Source organism: Podarcis vaucheri (assembly GCF_965113315.1).
Source record: "Podarcis vaucheri genome assembly, chromosome: 5".
In the NCBI taxonomy this organism is placed as follows: Eukaryota; Metazoa; Chordata; class Lepidosauria; order Squamata; family Lacertidae; genus Podarcis; species Podarcis vaucheri.
This window is the reverse complement of record NC_138763.1, coordinates 40,110,335-40,124,756: the sequence shown is the minus strand read 5'-3', so window position 1 is coordinate 40,124,756 and position 14,422 is coordinate 40,110,335. Positions and strand designations below refer to the sequence as shown.

Sequence of the window (14,422 nt, the reverse complement as noted above, 5' to 3'; positions counted from 1 at the left end):
AGATGGCAAAAGAGGTGCCTACTTACTCAAAATCTGTGACTTTCTTGAGCTCAGTCACAGGGCTAAATGACACAGCCTTCCTCTTCAGGCCTATCACACAGGCAGAATCGGCAGAATTGGCAAATACCCGGCCTGTGGAAACAGAGAGGACTTTTACGTGTGGTGCCGAGAAATTCTGACGTCAACCAAACGGCTTGCCATTACTTGAGAAGGCCTGGATGTGGCTACCCTGGTTGTCTCCGGCAGAGAGCCAGTAGCTATAGAGGCTCCTGGAACCCCAGCAAGTCAACAGGACTCAAGAAAATTAGTTGCATACTGTTTTCAATGACTATGGGCACACACTGAAATACTGGTCTCGTGAGCAGTCCCCACAGAGCACTCAGTGGCTTCAAAGCACAAGCACCGCAAACCAAGGAGGCCTCACTTTAGGATGACATCCTCCTCCTAGGTACAGGCAAGGTGCCTCAAATTACAATGGTTCCCTGGGGCGCCACCCTGCACAGTCCTGGCTAGGCCCTGGCAGGGAATGAACCATCTCTCATGGTAAGGGGGAAGGCACATGTGCACAGCAGCCTCCTGGCATTTGTCCCTTACTGAAGGAGCAGTGGTGCTTCACCCGACTCCCTTAATCCCTCTCCTTGGTTGATTAGCAACCATAAAAGTGGTTGACAGGCAGATGGAGGCGTGGTGCATAAGAAGTTCACCTCATTCTGCCAAAGTTCTCCTGAGGATCTTCCCTATTATGAAACACCGGGGTGAATATTTCCGTTCCCAAGGTGATCCTCTCTGAACATACCCTTGCGGTAAACTTCCTTCAACTTCTCCGACATCCACAGTACAGCTTTCACACCCAGCTTGGTGCCGTAGTTGCGATCAAAGGGGGTTGGGGCACCTCCCTAGAGACAGAGACAGGGAAATGAAGGCAGTGCCCAAAGGGTGGTCATGCCACTCCTGCTGCAAGGGAGGCCCAGCTGTTCTTCTGCTGGGGCCATCCCACTCAGCAGCCATTTTGCATGCCTCTTCTGCAAAATGAAGACAGTTCAATGAAAACTAAACAAAAAACCCTGGTCAGCTGAAAGCTGGAAAACAGGACCTTGGCATGTACCCCACTGCCCTGAATGGAAGAAGTAGCTGATGAGTGTTTTCATGCAAGACAAAAAGTATTCCGGTTACAAACTCTCAAACAAAAGCTCTGCTGTTTTTCCCAGTTAATATCTGCCTGCCTGCCTTTTCTCCACCAGTAATCTTCTAATCCATTAGAAGTGACTTAGCCTGACACTGCCTTGTGGCTACCCAATATGTAGCAATACTTGCCTGTTGGAGGTGGCCTAGGACGTTGATCCTGCAGTCAAATATTCCTTTTCCTTCGGAGGAGTATAAATTGTAGAGGAACTCAGTGGTATAGTGCTCGTGGCACTTCTCATTGCTAAGAAGACAGCAAAAGGAAGAAGACACTTTAAAACACAGGCAGCTGCCTAATAATACCAAGTCAAAACTCTTAGTTCATCTAGCTCAGTGCTATTGGCACTTGACAAGCGGTGGAGCTTCAGGGTTTCAGGAAGGAGCATTTTCCCAGCCCTGGTGGGAATCGAACCTGGGGACTTTTGCATGAAATGTATGTGCTTTACCTGCTGCGCTACAGCCCCTCCTCCTCTTTGATGCACTAAGTGAGTATGACTGCATCTCTCACAGAAAATACAGCATAGAAAGCATCCCGGGCCCAACTGATTTAAAATGCTGAAGCCCTCGGTGGCGGAGTCTTGTGTTTTTTATACACTGGCTTTTTCCATACAAGACCTTCTGCCCCCTGATTTCATAAGGAGGGCCCTGCTTCAGGTTTCATCCCCTAATCCACAACAAGAATAAAGGGTGGGGCTTTCTTGGTAGAAATCCAATGAAACACACCAGGGCCAATCATTCTTAACTCATTCTTGATCTTGTTTCAGTGACTGGTTCCTGATTGTAAGCTGCATTTTTATTGGGTTTTTCAGGATATATGTTTTAGCTTTTAAAAATATTTTCTGAGGTTCTGATTTCTGCACACAGACTTTATCTTAATTCCAAAACAAGGGAAAGACAGTTTTTGGAAAGAAAAATCAAAATGAAGTGAGTTTGTTTGCACAAGTTAACAACGCCAGGGATAAGAGCTTTGGAGAAGAGTCCTTTATGATCCAAGAAGTGTGCGGGATTGAATATTCTTAACGTTTTGCTCTGCCAGGGCTACACAGAGAACTGGGTTTCAGGCAAATGCCAACAAAATTTAGACAAAGGAAGCAGAACTAAATCAGTGACAGTGTAGCCAGCTACTGAGCACTGGCAAAACCATTCTCTCCCCTGTACTAGCTTTGCACTTGAGGAATCTCCTCTGTCCTTTTTCCGCAGGACTGCGGTAGAATCCATCAGATCTCCATCCCGGCAGGGAGCCAAGCCTAATCTCATCACATTTCTAAAACCATCCATCTCTTTTCAGTGTTTCAGAGGTTTCTAGGCTGCAATTCCTTCATTTGTGCAGAGTCACTATTCACGCATGCTACAGAGATGCAAGTCTTGGCAATACTCCAGGGATTGGGTCAGCAGAGTCACAGAGAACAGTGCCAACCCTGTGATCCAGGAGCAGATGATGGCATCCTGCACTATTAGCTGATACTTCCCATAGTTCAGAGGCAGTGAACCAAGCTCCCATCATCCCTGAACATTGACCATGTTGGCTGGGACTGCTGGGAGATGGGAGTCCAGAATCATTTGGAGGGCCACAGATGTTCCTATCACATATATTGTTCAGTATAGTACACTCCCTCTGCTGAACACATCACTTGCTCCCTCCTTTCTTGAGGGAGATAGTCTGAAAAAGACAGTCTGATGAACCCATTTTAAGCCCCAAATCTCTTTATGGCTTTTTCAGCTACCGTCTCAGCCTTTTTAAAAGAGCTGCTGCCATAGCATTGGCACACTCAATATAAAACTGTGTATTCAAAAAAGCTACAGAGATAAAAGTTATTTCAATCCCAGATGACACTGAAGATTTCCATCTTCTTCAAGAACTGAAGCACGGCCGTTTCAGAGCCTTTTCCGCAACTCACCGCAGTACTAGGCCTCTCTGAATGTCTGTTTTCATTTTGTCAGTTAAATGTTCAACATTTGCCTGGAAAGACACAAAGACCAATCGTTTTCATTGGAACAAATTTTGCTGATTCAAGAGAAAACAGCTCTTCAGAAAAAGGAAGAAGGAAATGTCAATTCTGAGCTACAGAGAGAATGAGATTAGATAAGACAAGACTATAAATGCTTTGCTCAAGCCTGACTGTGTTAGAATCAAATGTCATTAAGTGCAACAAACAAGTGAAAAGAAAAGGTTAACCAGGAGGGAAACAGAATGTTTTAGCAGCTTAAATAATCTTGGTCACTGTTGTTCTTGATAGCAACACATTTATACGAACAACAGTTGCTGCATTTGTTCCATTGAGATCAATGTAAGTCAGCCTTCCCCAATCTGGTGCCCTGCAGTTATTGGTGGACACCAACTCCCATCAGCCCTAGTCAGCCTGGCCAATGACCAGGGATGATGGGAGTTGTAGTCAGAAACATCTGGAAGACACTATGTTGCAGAAAGCTGTCTTCAAGTAAACCATTTTATAGCTTGGGTGTATTCATTGCCAGTAAAGATGGCAAAGGCAAAAGGCTCCCCCAGAACAAGAATGGAAAAAAATCAGAAATGGAGAAGTGGTCACCATCAGATGATATATTGCTTTTGCTCTATGATCAGGAGTTTGCTAGCATAAATGCTTGTATAAGGCATGTCTAAGGAGAGGAGAGATTGTTGCCTCAAGCAAGCAAAATGCTTGTCTGATGTAACAGAACTACTTTGAATTCCATCCTAACTGCCTTGGGCTTTGGAGCCAAAATTTGCTGTAGTGGAACAGGGTGGCAGAGGGATAATTCATTCTGCCTCATTTTTAATTTACCCTGTAAAAGGAGACAGACGAGTTGTCACGATGAGCATTGCCACCACACGTGGTCCTAATATCTCCTCTCTCTTTCAGCCCTTCCTGCACTTCCAATATCCAGGTAAGTTACAGGATTCATTGGGAACACTTCAGTCTTCTCACAGATGGAACATGACTTATGTAAGAGAGGATGTCTGCATTTTATAGAACTACATATGTAATTTAGGTCTTGCTTTTTCAAATATTGTTTAATAATAATAATAATAATAATTTTTATTTATACACCACCCTCCCTGGCCAAAACCGGGCTCAGAGCGGCTAACATCAAATGTATAACACATTAACATAAAATCAGCCAATCAATTAAAATACAGATCAGGATCAGAATAAAATCCAAACAGATGGCAACCAGCAGATTAGGGTTGGGGACGTTAAATGCTCACCAGGCCCAACTGTTTGTGCTGAACTTATATGAGCCTGTGAGAAAAATTGGGAGGCCACTTTCATGCAAGTTCTTATGAAAGGGGAGGGCTACAACATGAAGTACAGAAATCAATAACAACTTATAGGTTCCTGATAAGCATTGATTTGAAGTTTGGAATTTTTCCCCCAACCAGGATTCATCTTCTTTTCCATATTCCCTCCTCATCCACCCCCAATTATCATGCAGTCCTCTGCCCTTTGCACATTTGACAAATGCAATTCTGCCACCAACACACCTTTAAGTCATGAATGGTGAAAGGATCTTCATAGACGTAGGCAGCATCAGCTCCTGTTGCAATGCCAGTCACTGTAGACAAGTAGCCGCAGTAACCTCCCATCGTCTCCACAATGAACACCCGTCTTTTTGTGCCCGAGGCGGACTGCTTGATGCGGTCACAGCTCTACAGATCAGGGAGGAAGGAAAAGGATGCTTAGGTGCCCAGGTGTTAAGCTGAGTTTCTGTCTACCATTCTGGGGCAGGTGTAGTTTTACGTGGTCTGTATTACTCCCCTGCTCCACCTCCTGCCTCCTCTATCTTTCTTGCCAACATTTCTGATATATGCAATAGAAATACACTGATGAAAGAAAGGTTACATAATTCATCTCCCCGCATGCCTAGTTCCCGGTATTCTGCGGCTGCTGGATAGACCCATCTTACCTCCATGGCAGCATTGACAGCTGTATCGGAACCCAGGCTGAAGTCAGTGCCTGGGACGTTGTTGCTGATGGTGGCTGGAATCACACACATAATGATGCAAAGCTCATCATACTGCCCACGAGATTCCACCAATTGTAGTACTCCCTCATACGCCTGCAAAAGACAAGAGTGGCAGAAATGTAAGCCACATACCGAAGCCTAAGCACTGGGCTGCAAGAAGTACAAGATAAAAAGAAATTTTACACCTCTGAGCATCTTAAATCTAAATTTTGATTGACTCTCTTGAGCTGGGTAGGAGTCATGACCTTGAAACGAACCCTTGGAAACTGGGTATCTATCAGTCCAGAGGTATTTTTGATACATAGTCATTTAAAGCATATGTTTACTAAAGAGGATTTCAATTGTTGAAACAAAAGGTACTATGAAAAGAGACCAAAAAGAGACTAACTCTATAGATCTCACTATATACTATATTTAACCTAGTCAGTCATCACATGGTTTTTATTGGCTGCTTCCCAAGGGTCCAAAGGCAGGAGTGGGGGAAGGAGGATGGGGGGGGGGACAAGGAGAAAGGAAAACTCATGTTTGTAGTACATGATAGTGGGGATTACAGGAAGGCCTTGGTGTGGGGAAGAAGGGTTTATGTGTATGGCAGTTTTAGTTCTTTGGTGGCTGGGGGGAAGAGAAAGGAGGAATTGGGGAAGCAGCAAGTGGAACTGGCAGGGGAGTGGTTAAGGTGGCATTTGGGGATATGAGGGGGAATATGGGAGGGTTATTTAGGTGATGAGTGGAAGAAAGCTGGAAAGGAGGAGGAATTGGGATGGGGAAGGTGGAAGTGGATGGGTTTAAAGGGGCATGTGTTCTATGACTGAGCTGCAGCTCAATGTGGGTAATTCCAGCCTTGCAGTCTGTCTACAGACTGAAGTACCAACATCAGTGCAATCATGCCTGGCCCAGCTTTTTAGGAAAAGGAGAGAGGCATTTCTCATTCAAATCTGAAAGTGTCCAATGAACTTCTCCACACCTCAAATCCTCCAACAACCAGCAGTGCATGGATGTTAAATTTCCGGACATTTTCGACAATCTTTTCCATGCATGTCTTGGGAAGTGTTCTGGCAAAACAAGAACAAAACAAGCTGTTAGAAAAGCTGCATCACGATGCCTGCCTCTTCCTGCTTTACCGCACCTGCTTAAGAATAGGATTGTCTTAGCACAGTGAAGGAAAAGAGAGGAGACACCAATTCCATGAAGCAGGCAAATAGATCCTTTGAAATCTTCCACGTTTAATTTGCTGCCTTACTTTCCAAATAACAGCATAAAGGCAAGCTAGAGCATGCGCCAACGGCCAGCCTTTGATAGGATATGTTCTTTGCCAAGGGAGCAGAGACAGACAGGCTCACTCCCACAGACTGGCAAGTGCAAGTCATTTAGGAACAATGCACCTTTTGTATTGCTTCCTGCAGAATGAATGGCCTACTGACCAGCAAGAGGAAACACGCTTATTAAACCAACTTCCTCCCACTTTGGCCATGCTAACAATTGAAGAGTACAGTCCAGATACTCTGGAAAAGACTCTTATGTTCAGATAAGCCCGGTAGAATAGGTACTTAGCTAGATAGCTCATAGAAGTCTGTGGTCACTCTTCACCTGCAGTACTAAGCAGAAACGAGGCTGTCTATGTGAGGGAACATAATCCTGGCAGCTCACATAGCAGGTGATTACTTCAGTTGCTACTCATCGCACTCCCTTAAGAAATACTGTACTACACAAGTGAAGCAGGGTCAGTACAGAAAAGGGTAAAGATGTAACATGCAAAACTGTTACATTTGCAATGGCCTTGTAAATGATTTGGAAATGAGTTCACGCTTGCAACCTGTGACTGTTCCAGCTATACAGTCTCTGCAATGGGATACAGCAGGGATCAGCAAACTTTTTTTGGAGGGGGCAGGTTCACCATCCCCCGGACCTTGTGGCAGGCACCCACCCAGCATTGGGGTCTTCTCTCTCTCCCCCAGCCCCTCCCCCCCCGCCTACCTATGGTGCTGCTGGCGCAAGGGCTGGCTGGCTCCGGAGAAGTGCTGTGCTCTCCCAACTGTGGCTCCTGTGCCTGCCCTTGCAAGCGGCAGAGGCTGTCGGCGGAGGGACAAGCGGCCTGAAAGGGCTGCTTCGGGCCGCTCATCCCTCCACCGCTGCCAGCCTCTGCCACTTGCAAGGGCAGGCACAGGAGCCACGGTTGGGAGAGGCGCTGCCCTCTGCCAACCACGGCTCCTGTGCCTGCCCTTACGAGAGGCAGAGGCTGGTGGCAGTGGCAAGAGCAGCCCAAAAGGTGCTGGCTGGCTCCGGAGAGGCACTGCCCAAAATGGCACTCAGCCAGCTCAGCCCAGCCCCCTTCCTCCTCTATGTAGGGCGGGCAAAAGGACGAGGAAAACCAGGAGGGAGGGAGGAGATGCCGCTATGTGTGTGTGTGGAAATGGTGCCCCGCAAAAAAAATGGTGGCGCAGGAAAAAAATTAACAAACGTTTTTTACAGAAGGAATCCACACGATTCACGGACTGTCTGTGGACCGGATGCTGAGGGCAATTGGGCCGGATCTGGCCCGTGGGCTGTAGTTTGCCGACCTCTGGGATACAGCAACAGGATATACAGTGAAATTATCTGTTAAGCTGACACAGCACAGCTGAGACTGAGGACTGTAAGGAGACAAATCTCTGGAGGACTGAATTCCACAGGGATTCTTGACTGGCGAAACAGTCCAATGAAACTTGTGTCTGTAGCAGATCTGGTTTTGCATTCATTACCAGTTTAAATAAACCAGTTATTATAGAGGCCACAAGCACTTTATGGCAAGAATGTGCAACTGGTGTATATTATCCAAATTCATACTTGCAGTACACATTTTAAGATCCTCTGCCCCATATGTAATTTATAGATGAGTATTTGCATGCACGCAGACCCCATCAGGTTTCAGACGCAATCATCACCATTGCCATCACATTTCAAACCCTCACAAAATTTCAGAGCCCACAGGAATAAATGGCAAGCTCAGTAGGTCCCCCTGCCCTGTTTACCAGAAAGGAGAGCAATTTGGATGAGATAAAGCTTCCTGTCTGATGGGACTCAAGTCTCATGACACTATTATGCAAACCCAAGAGTTTGCAACATTTAAGACTCACCTTTTCTAACATTGCACAACTTGATTATCAACCTAAAGCAGGGGTGGGAATCTTTTTTGGCTTCACCAATGAGATCCTTATTAGGATCTGCCTTGTGGGTCAAATTTGACAGGTGGCATCATTATGACATCACATGACTGACAGGTGGGCAGGACTGCCCTATTGTCAAAAATCCCTTTCACCCCAATATTAAAGGCGGGGAGCAGAAAGAGGCTTCCAAAAGCCTTTGCAGGCCTCCCTAACCTTTACAGTTAGAGTGAGACTGGGGGATTAAAAGGGAAGCGGGGGAGGAACCTTGCAAAAGCCATTGTGAGCCTCCCACCTTAAGACTTGAAGCATGTGGGTGGCCTATAAAGAAATGAGAGAATGATGCATGGCAATTCCACATTGAATAACTATTTTGGAAGCCCTCCAAATGAGACAATGAAGAATTGGCAAGGAAGTAGGAAACAGAAAACATTATGTTTGCTTATCATAGAGCACCAAAACATTCAGGAGAAGCAGATAAAGCATTCTATGAAAGAGAAATAAAATAAACAAAGGGCCATGAACTAACAATAATGAAGGATCCTGTAGAGATAATACAGGAGCATGATGACTGTTCAAGAAGTTCAGGCATGCACTTTCCATTTCCGACAGCTGAAAAAATAAGATAGAAGCTTGGCAATTTTAGGTTTGCGTCGTAAGAAATGAAGAAGACAAATGACACTGGAATGTTAAAGGGGGAAAGTGTCTATGGAGAAAGCTGGTTATGAGATGACTATGGTAAGAAAAGAATATAGAATAGCAAAGGATGAGTACATAGAAAAACTGACTGTCATAAGCTTGGTATGTTATCAAGAGACCTTTCAGAGAAATATGTTGATATGTTGACAGTGGCCAGCAATTTTTAAGAATAAATCATACAGGAAAAACAACCACACAAACAATTAATTTCCTCAACTGGAAGGCAGAGGTAAGATAAGCTGCAGGGGGAGAATTCTTAAATTACAATAGTTCTGTAATAAATTAAGTAGTGATACATCCCTGATCACCTTCATGAAAGGTTGAGAAAGGTTTGCTCTGTTTTAGGTGAAGGACAATTGTGTAAAACTGCTATGCTATGCTATGCACCCCCTGAGATAATAAACTAATTCCATTTTAGAACAAAAGATCCCTTGAAATGAGAGCCAGATTGCATGTGAGAATTGCAGGCTTGCATGCTCACTACACACTTCGTAACAGGTACCAACCTTTTGGAAGGTTTTACCTGTATCGCCCCCTCTTTGAACTCAGTCCTGCAATTTCTCCCCATCTGCAGAGAACCACTCTGTGGGCTGTCATGTCAACTTACCTTTTGGTCCCCAGCATGGATCCTCCGCGCCCTAGCCAGCCTGCAACATCGTGCCAGCCCACCTCTCGGATCTACGAGAAGAAACATTTCATTAGACCTCTCATGATTCGCCCAGCCATTCCCAACTGCACCAGGTTGTCTTCCAAACCTTGGATTTGAAAGTGAAAGCAGTGTGGTTTAAAAGAAGAAAGGTCAAATTGATATTTTGCTTCCTGTTACAACCAACTCCGCCTCACTTCTCCCCCCTCCAATCAGAAATTCATAAATCATGGTGCCAGTTTTGCAGCACAAATGACAGTTGGAGTTCCAAATGAATGTTGCCCTGTAGATGCTCTACTTTACAAAGAAATGAGAAGGACTAGTAGTCCGACAGGAGGGAGGACCTCCTCCCTTCCAATTAGAGAGACTCACCTGTCCTTTGCTCAAGCCTTCAAAGCCATCATTCACCACATACATTGTGTGGCCTTGGCAGATCCCAACACGCACAGCTGACCGGACTGCTGCATTCATGCCGGCTGCAGGGGCTCCCACATTCAGAATGGCAATATTGAAATTGCTCTGCCCGGAACAGAAACGGATAATAAACAGCTGGAAGAAGTCATTGTCAGCACTCAGAGGGTGCTGGGAGCGCAGCGAGCCCTTAGGAGGTACCTCTGCTACAAAGCAAGCTATGTAAGAGGACATTGTGCAACTTCCTTGTCCTGCAATACTTCAGGTAAGTATTTTGAGAACTTCAGACAAGATACTGAGTAGTCTTGGCTGAGATGTACCTCACTTCCTTGCATAATCATCTCAAACAAGGTGGTCCAACTTTTCATACCAAGAGTACTTTGGCACAGAACCCAAGGGCTGCAAACTGCCTTGTTGCACAGGGGGAAGGAAGCAAGGCCAAAATTTGACACCCCCTCTCAGTCCTTGCACTGCCTTCCCAAAACTGGCTAAGTGAGGCACAGGTTTTTGGGAAGGAACTGTGAGGCTCTGGCAGGGTCCTAGAGTCCTCCCACCTTCTTCCTAAAGCTGGGAAAGCACTACCTAGGCTTTGGGAAGGAGGAAGGAGGACTCTAGGACCCTGCCAGAGCATTGCGTTTCCTTCCCAAAGTCCAGAACCTCACTTAACCAGCTTTGGGAAGATAGCATGAGGGCAGCGGCTGGGGGCGGGAATCAAATGTTGCTGAGGGCTGCCGAAAAAGGCCACATGCTGGACTACCCTGATCTAAAAGAAATGACAGGAAGACCATATATCAACATAACAATTACAGTTCACAAAGTCTTTGCCTAACTTTTGGCTGTAGAAGAGGGTCAAGTTTTTCCACCCTGTGCAAGGAGTTCAGAGCTCCATATAGCAGCAGCAGCATTGGGTCCTACTTTCACCTGCCCTCTCCATCTCTTTGCACCTCTGTTCAGGCGGCTCAGGGAGTCAGGCATAGCACTGCTGCCTATGTCCCTGGGATGAAGCACATATGAGGGCTGCTGGTGTTTCCTGCAGAAGCCAGAGGTTGCTTCTGCATTCCTTTGTTTGACCCTTGAGCAAAACAGATGGCAGCTCTTTCCTGGTCTGTAAGGACACATCCGACCTCTATTGAAAAAGGCTGGGCATGCAAGCAACTGCTTTGAGGCTGCGAGCATCTGCAAATGGGAGGGGGAAATGTCCAAGAGACAGCACTTCTTTTGTGACTGTATTGGAAACCTTTATTGGATATACAGTGTGGATTCTAGCATACACAGGAAGACATTGCTTTTACTGTCTGTGAACATAGAATGCAAGTGCAATTTGTGGACATTTTTTAAAACCTTGCATTGTATCCAATGCTGTGCCAGCAGGGTTCCACTAGTGCAACAGGACTTCCGTTCCCTTTCCTACCCTGATGGGTTCCCAAAAGCAGCTCTGGAGGGTCCCCCAATATAATTTTGAGTGTGTGCAGGGGGCTGGTGGGGACAGGAGAGGAAGTTCCATTGCACACAGAAGTCCTTTTTGGAGCTGCAGCATTGTATAGGTCCGTCCATCATTAAATGTCCAGATGCACCCTCTTGAGGCCTGCTTCCTGCTGCCTTGGGGCTTTTGATTTGTGCTTGTGCACACAATTTTTTTTATTTATTTATTGGTGGCTTTTTCAAACACTTTCCTTACAAGGAGCTCACAAAAACAAATTAATAACAAAAGCAACATGCTTACAACATGCAACAACAAACAACAGACCATGATAAATATGGAAACATTAAAGCAGTAAAAGAAATAACAGCTACTCCTTTCACACTGCAAGAAACCTGCAGAACAAAATCTGTTTCTCTTTGCTTCCTCACCTTTTCCATTGCAGGCTTCTGGTGTGCAAGAAGCTTGTAAATGTTCCAGTTGTTTTCAAAACTCCTGGTAAAACAAGCCCACAATTATATTGGTAATCTTTTATCGTAAGAAACCACCAAAGCCAAGTCTAAGAGACAGAGAGAAATTCTCTTCTCTTTCTTACTTGGACTCTAGAATGCTCCTAAGATGCACAACACCTTCAAACGTGAACCTCTTTTTAATTCCTTCCAGAAAATGTACCATCACTGAAGTGCATTGTGGATGTAACTTCTCAAATTTAATTTAGCTTTTGCCTGAAAGTGCTGACCTATGGAATCTTCCACCTATTTCAATTAAGGTAAGTGAATTTTCTACTCATGCATCTTAAAGCATGCTCAGACCTTTGAACTTATATTTGTTTAAACAAAAAATACACACAAGAATATTTGCAGTCTTAAATTGCTACTCCTGTGTCTCCTTGCCAGGAAGATCACTTAAAGCAGGCTTCCTAATTCTCAGGGAAATTTAGCTATTGCTGGACTCCTTCAGCTATTGTTGTATTCCAAGTACCATTAGGCCCAGCCAGCATGGCCAGAGGTCAGGGATGATCGAAGCAAAAGTCCAGCAACATTTGGAAGGTCACAAGTTCCTCATCTTTGCTCAATCTGGTGTCCTCCAGATGTTTTGGAAGGCTACCTCCCCACTGTGTACAGAATAAATTATTGCCTTGTTTTGCTGCAACTGGTTATCAGTCATTTCCTCAATAAGTTATGTTTCTGTTTTCAAAATAGGCTGATAGTTTATCTAAGCCTTGAGTCTGCTATAGCAGTCACTGTGACACTGTCTTATAGGTGACACGAAAAAGTGTTAGCCTGCAGTTCCTTTCTTAAGCATTAAGGACTTACTTAAAAGAGTGGCACGACCAGAATACTGGTCAAAAAATTCCCTCTATCTCTGATGTCTAGACTTTCAGTGGCATTGCTTATGTAACCAAAATGGTGCCATCCATGCATGAGGAAAAAGAGCAGCAGAAAAGGGAAATGATGGAATGGAGTGGCTAGAACCCTAAACAGAACCAATTCTCACCGCAACATTTTGCATAATTCTGCCCCCCCCCCATTTTAGTTCCAGTTATGGAGAGATCCTGCCATTGAATGAGTGACCAGAACATACAGTATGTATGTATGTATGTATGTATGCATGTATGTATGTATGTTGTATGTCCACCCAAGTAGTAGTGGAACGGGGTTAAAATAGGAAGAAAACAAACTGCTCGCAATCCAAAACATGTGTGAGATTTATTTGATTCTCGTGAACCAATGATCCATGAAGAAAGAAGGTTAGACACTTAAGACACCCATGTTGCTATTAATGTCAAGGAGATGGGCTGAGTGGGTTGCAGTAGAAAGGAGAATGAAGGAAAAGTAACCATCAGCTCTGATCATTTGGCTCACAATAAATAGGACTGGCCATCAGAAGTTGAAAAAAGAGCACAGATCCACTAAACATCTAGAGATTTCCTCAGACTGTGAATCATGGCTATGGGTTGGGGAGTCAGGGTTTCTCTATGGGCAGGGAAAAAAAGGTAAAGAACTTCTGTAATATTTAGAGGAGTTTTTAATGCTTTTTTGTACCTGACTTCACATTTCCTATGAAAAAACACCTTGGAAATGTTAAGAAAGGAGAACTGAACAAATGAGTAACAAGTTCTTGTCTTTGCTACTAAATACCAAAGATCTACAGCAAGACTTGCCTTCATCAGTGTTGTTATTTTAAATGTTAATATAAACAAACAGATGAGAGGAAATTCAATTTCCACCCAGATCCCAGAAACACCTCTCACCTCCCTCTGAGCTGAATTGCTTCATCAAATCTTTTGTCATCCATTGCCTTCTGGACATCTTTGGTCTATAAAGATATTGTGGAGGTGGGGGTTAGAGAATCATAGCGAGGCTCTAGTAGAAATCTAATAAAACCAACGGTACAGTGAGATTAAGTCATCTTCTGCCAATTCCTTTTCAGGACATTCAAGGACATGCTCAGCGGAGGGCCATTTCAGGCACAGAGAAAAAAGCGGCAGAAAAAAGGGAGGCTGGAAGGACCAAAGGATTGCAAAACCCCTGGGGGAGATGCATTGCCTTTCTACCCTCTTCTCCAGAAAGGCTGGGCAGGGGCAAACCAAGAAAAAGAACTCTCCCAGGGAGAGTTCACTGGCACAGCCTGTTCCATCATGTATGCCAGACTCCAAATGTGTATAGCCCTGAACAGGCATGGTTCAGGGGCTCTGGAGGTTCTGTGCTCAAAAATCCAAAGTCATACACCCACAAACTCCATGTTGATGGGTTGCAACAAGTTATGCATGCATAGTTGATTTGGGAAGTGCTTTTTTTATTTAAAAAATCTATTTTATTTTGTCAAAAACCGGAAGAAAATGGTTATTCTGGTTAATTATGTTTTTAAACAGTGCTTCATCCCAAAGGATCCCAAGGTGGTAAACAAATGCTCCAATAATATACAACACATAGTAATATTAAAACTATAAAGCAGTAA

The 14,422-nt window shown here is 44.6% G+C and overlaps 1 protein-coding gene across 2 annotated transcripts in view; it reads right to left on the bottom strand.

The window, feature by feature from the left end:
- Positions 1–14,422, bottom strand: part of PFKL (phosphofructokinase, liver type) — a 41,870-nt gene that overhangs the window by 1,946 nt on the left and 25,502 nt on the right. For both annotated transcript variants that reach the window (XM_082221778.1, XM_082221779.1), the window contains exons 11-21: positions 13,716–13,780; positions 11,893–11,956; positions 10,003–10,149; positions 9,592–9,662; positions 6,110–6,197; positions 5,086–5,238; positions 4,664–4,828; positions 3,081–3,142; positions 1,311–1,426; positions 797–892; positions 27–132 (exon numbers count right to left, since the gene is read on the bottom strand). In XM_082221778.1, coding sequence (XP_082077904.1) covers positions 27–132; positions 797–892; positions 1,311–1,426; positions 3,081–3,142; positions 4,664–4,828; positions 5,086–5,238; positions 6,110–6,197; positions 9,592–9,662; positions 10,003–10,149; positions 11,893–11,956; positions 13,716–13,780 — 1,133 coding nt within the window. The remainder of the gene's footprint in view (positions 1–26; positions 133–796; positions 893–1,310; positions 1,427–3,080; positions 3,143–4,663; positions 4,829–5,085; positions 5,239–6,109; positions 6,198–9,591; positions 9,663–10,002; positions 10,150–11,892; positions 11,957–13,715; positions 13,781–14,422) is intronic.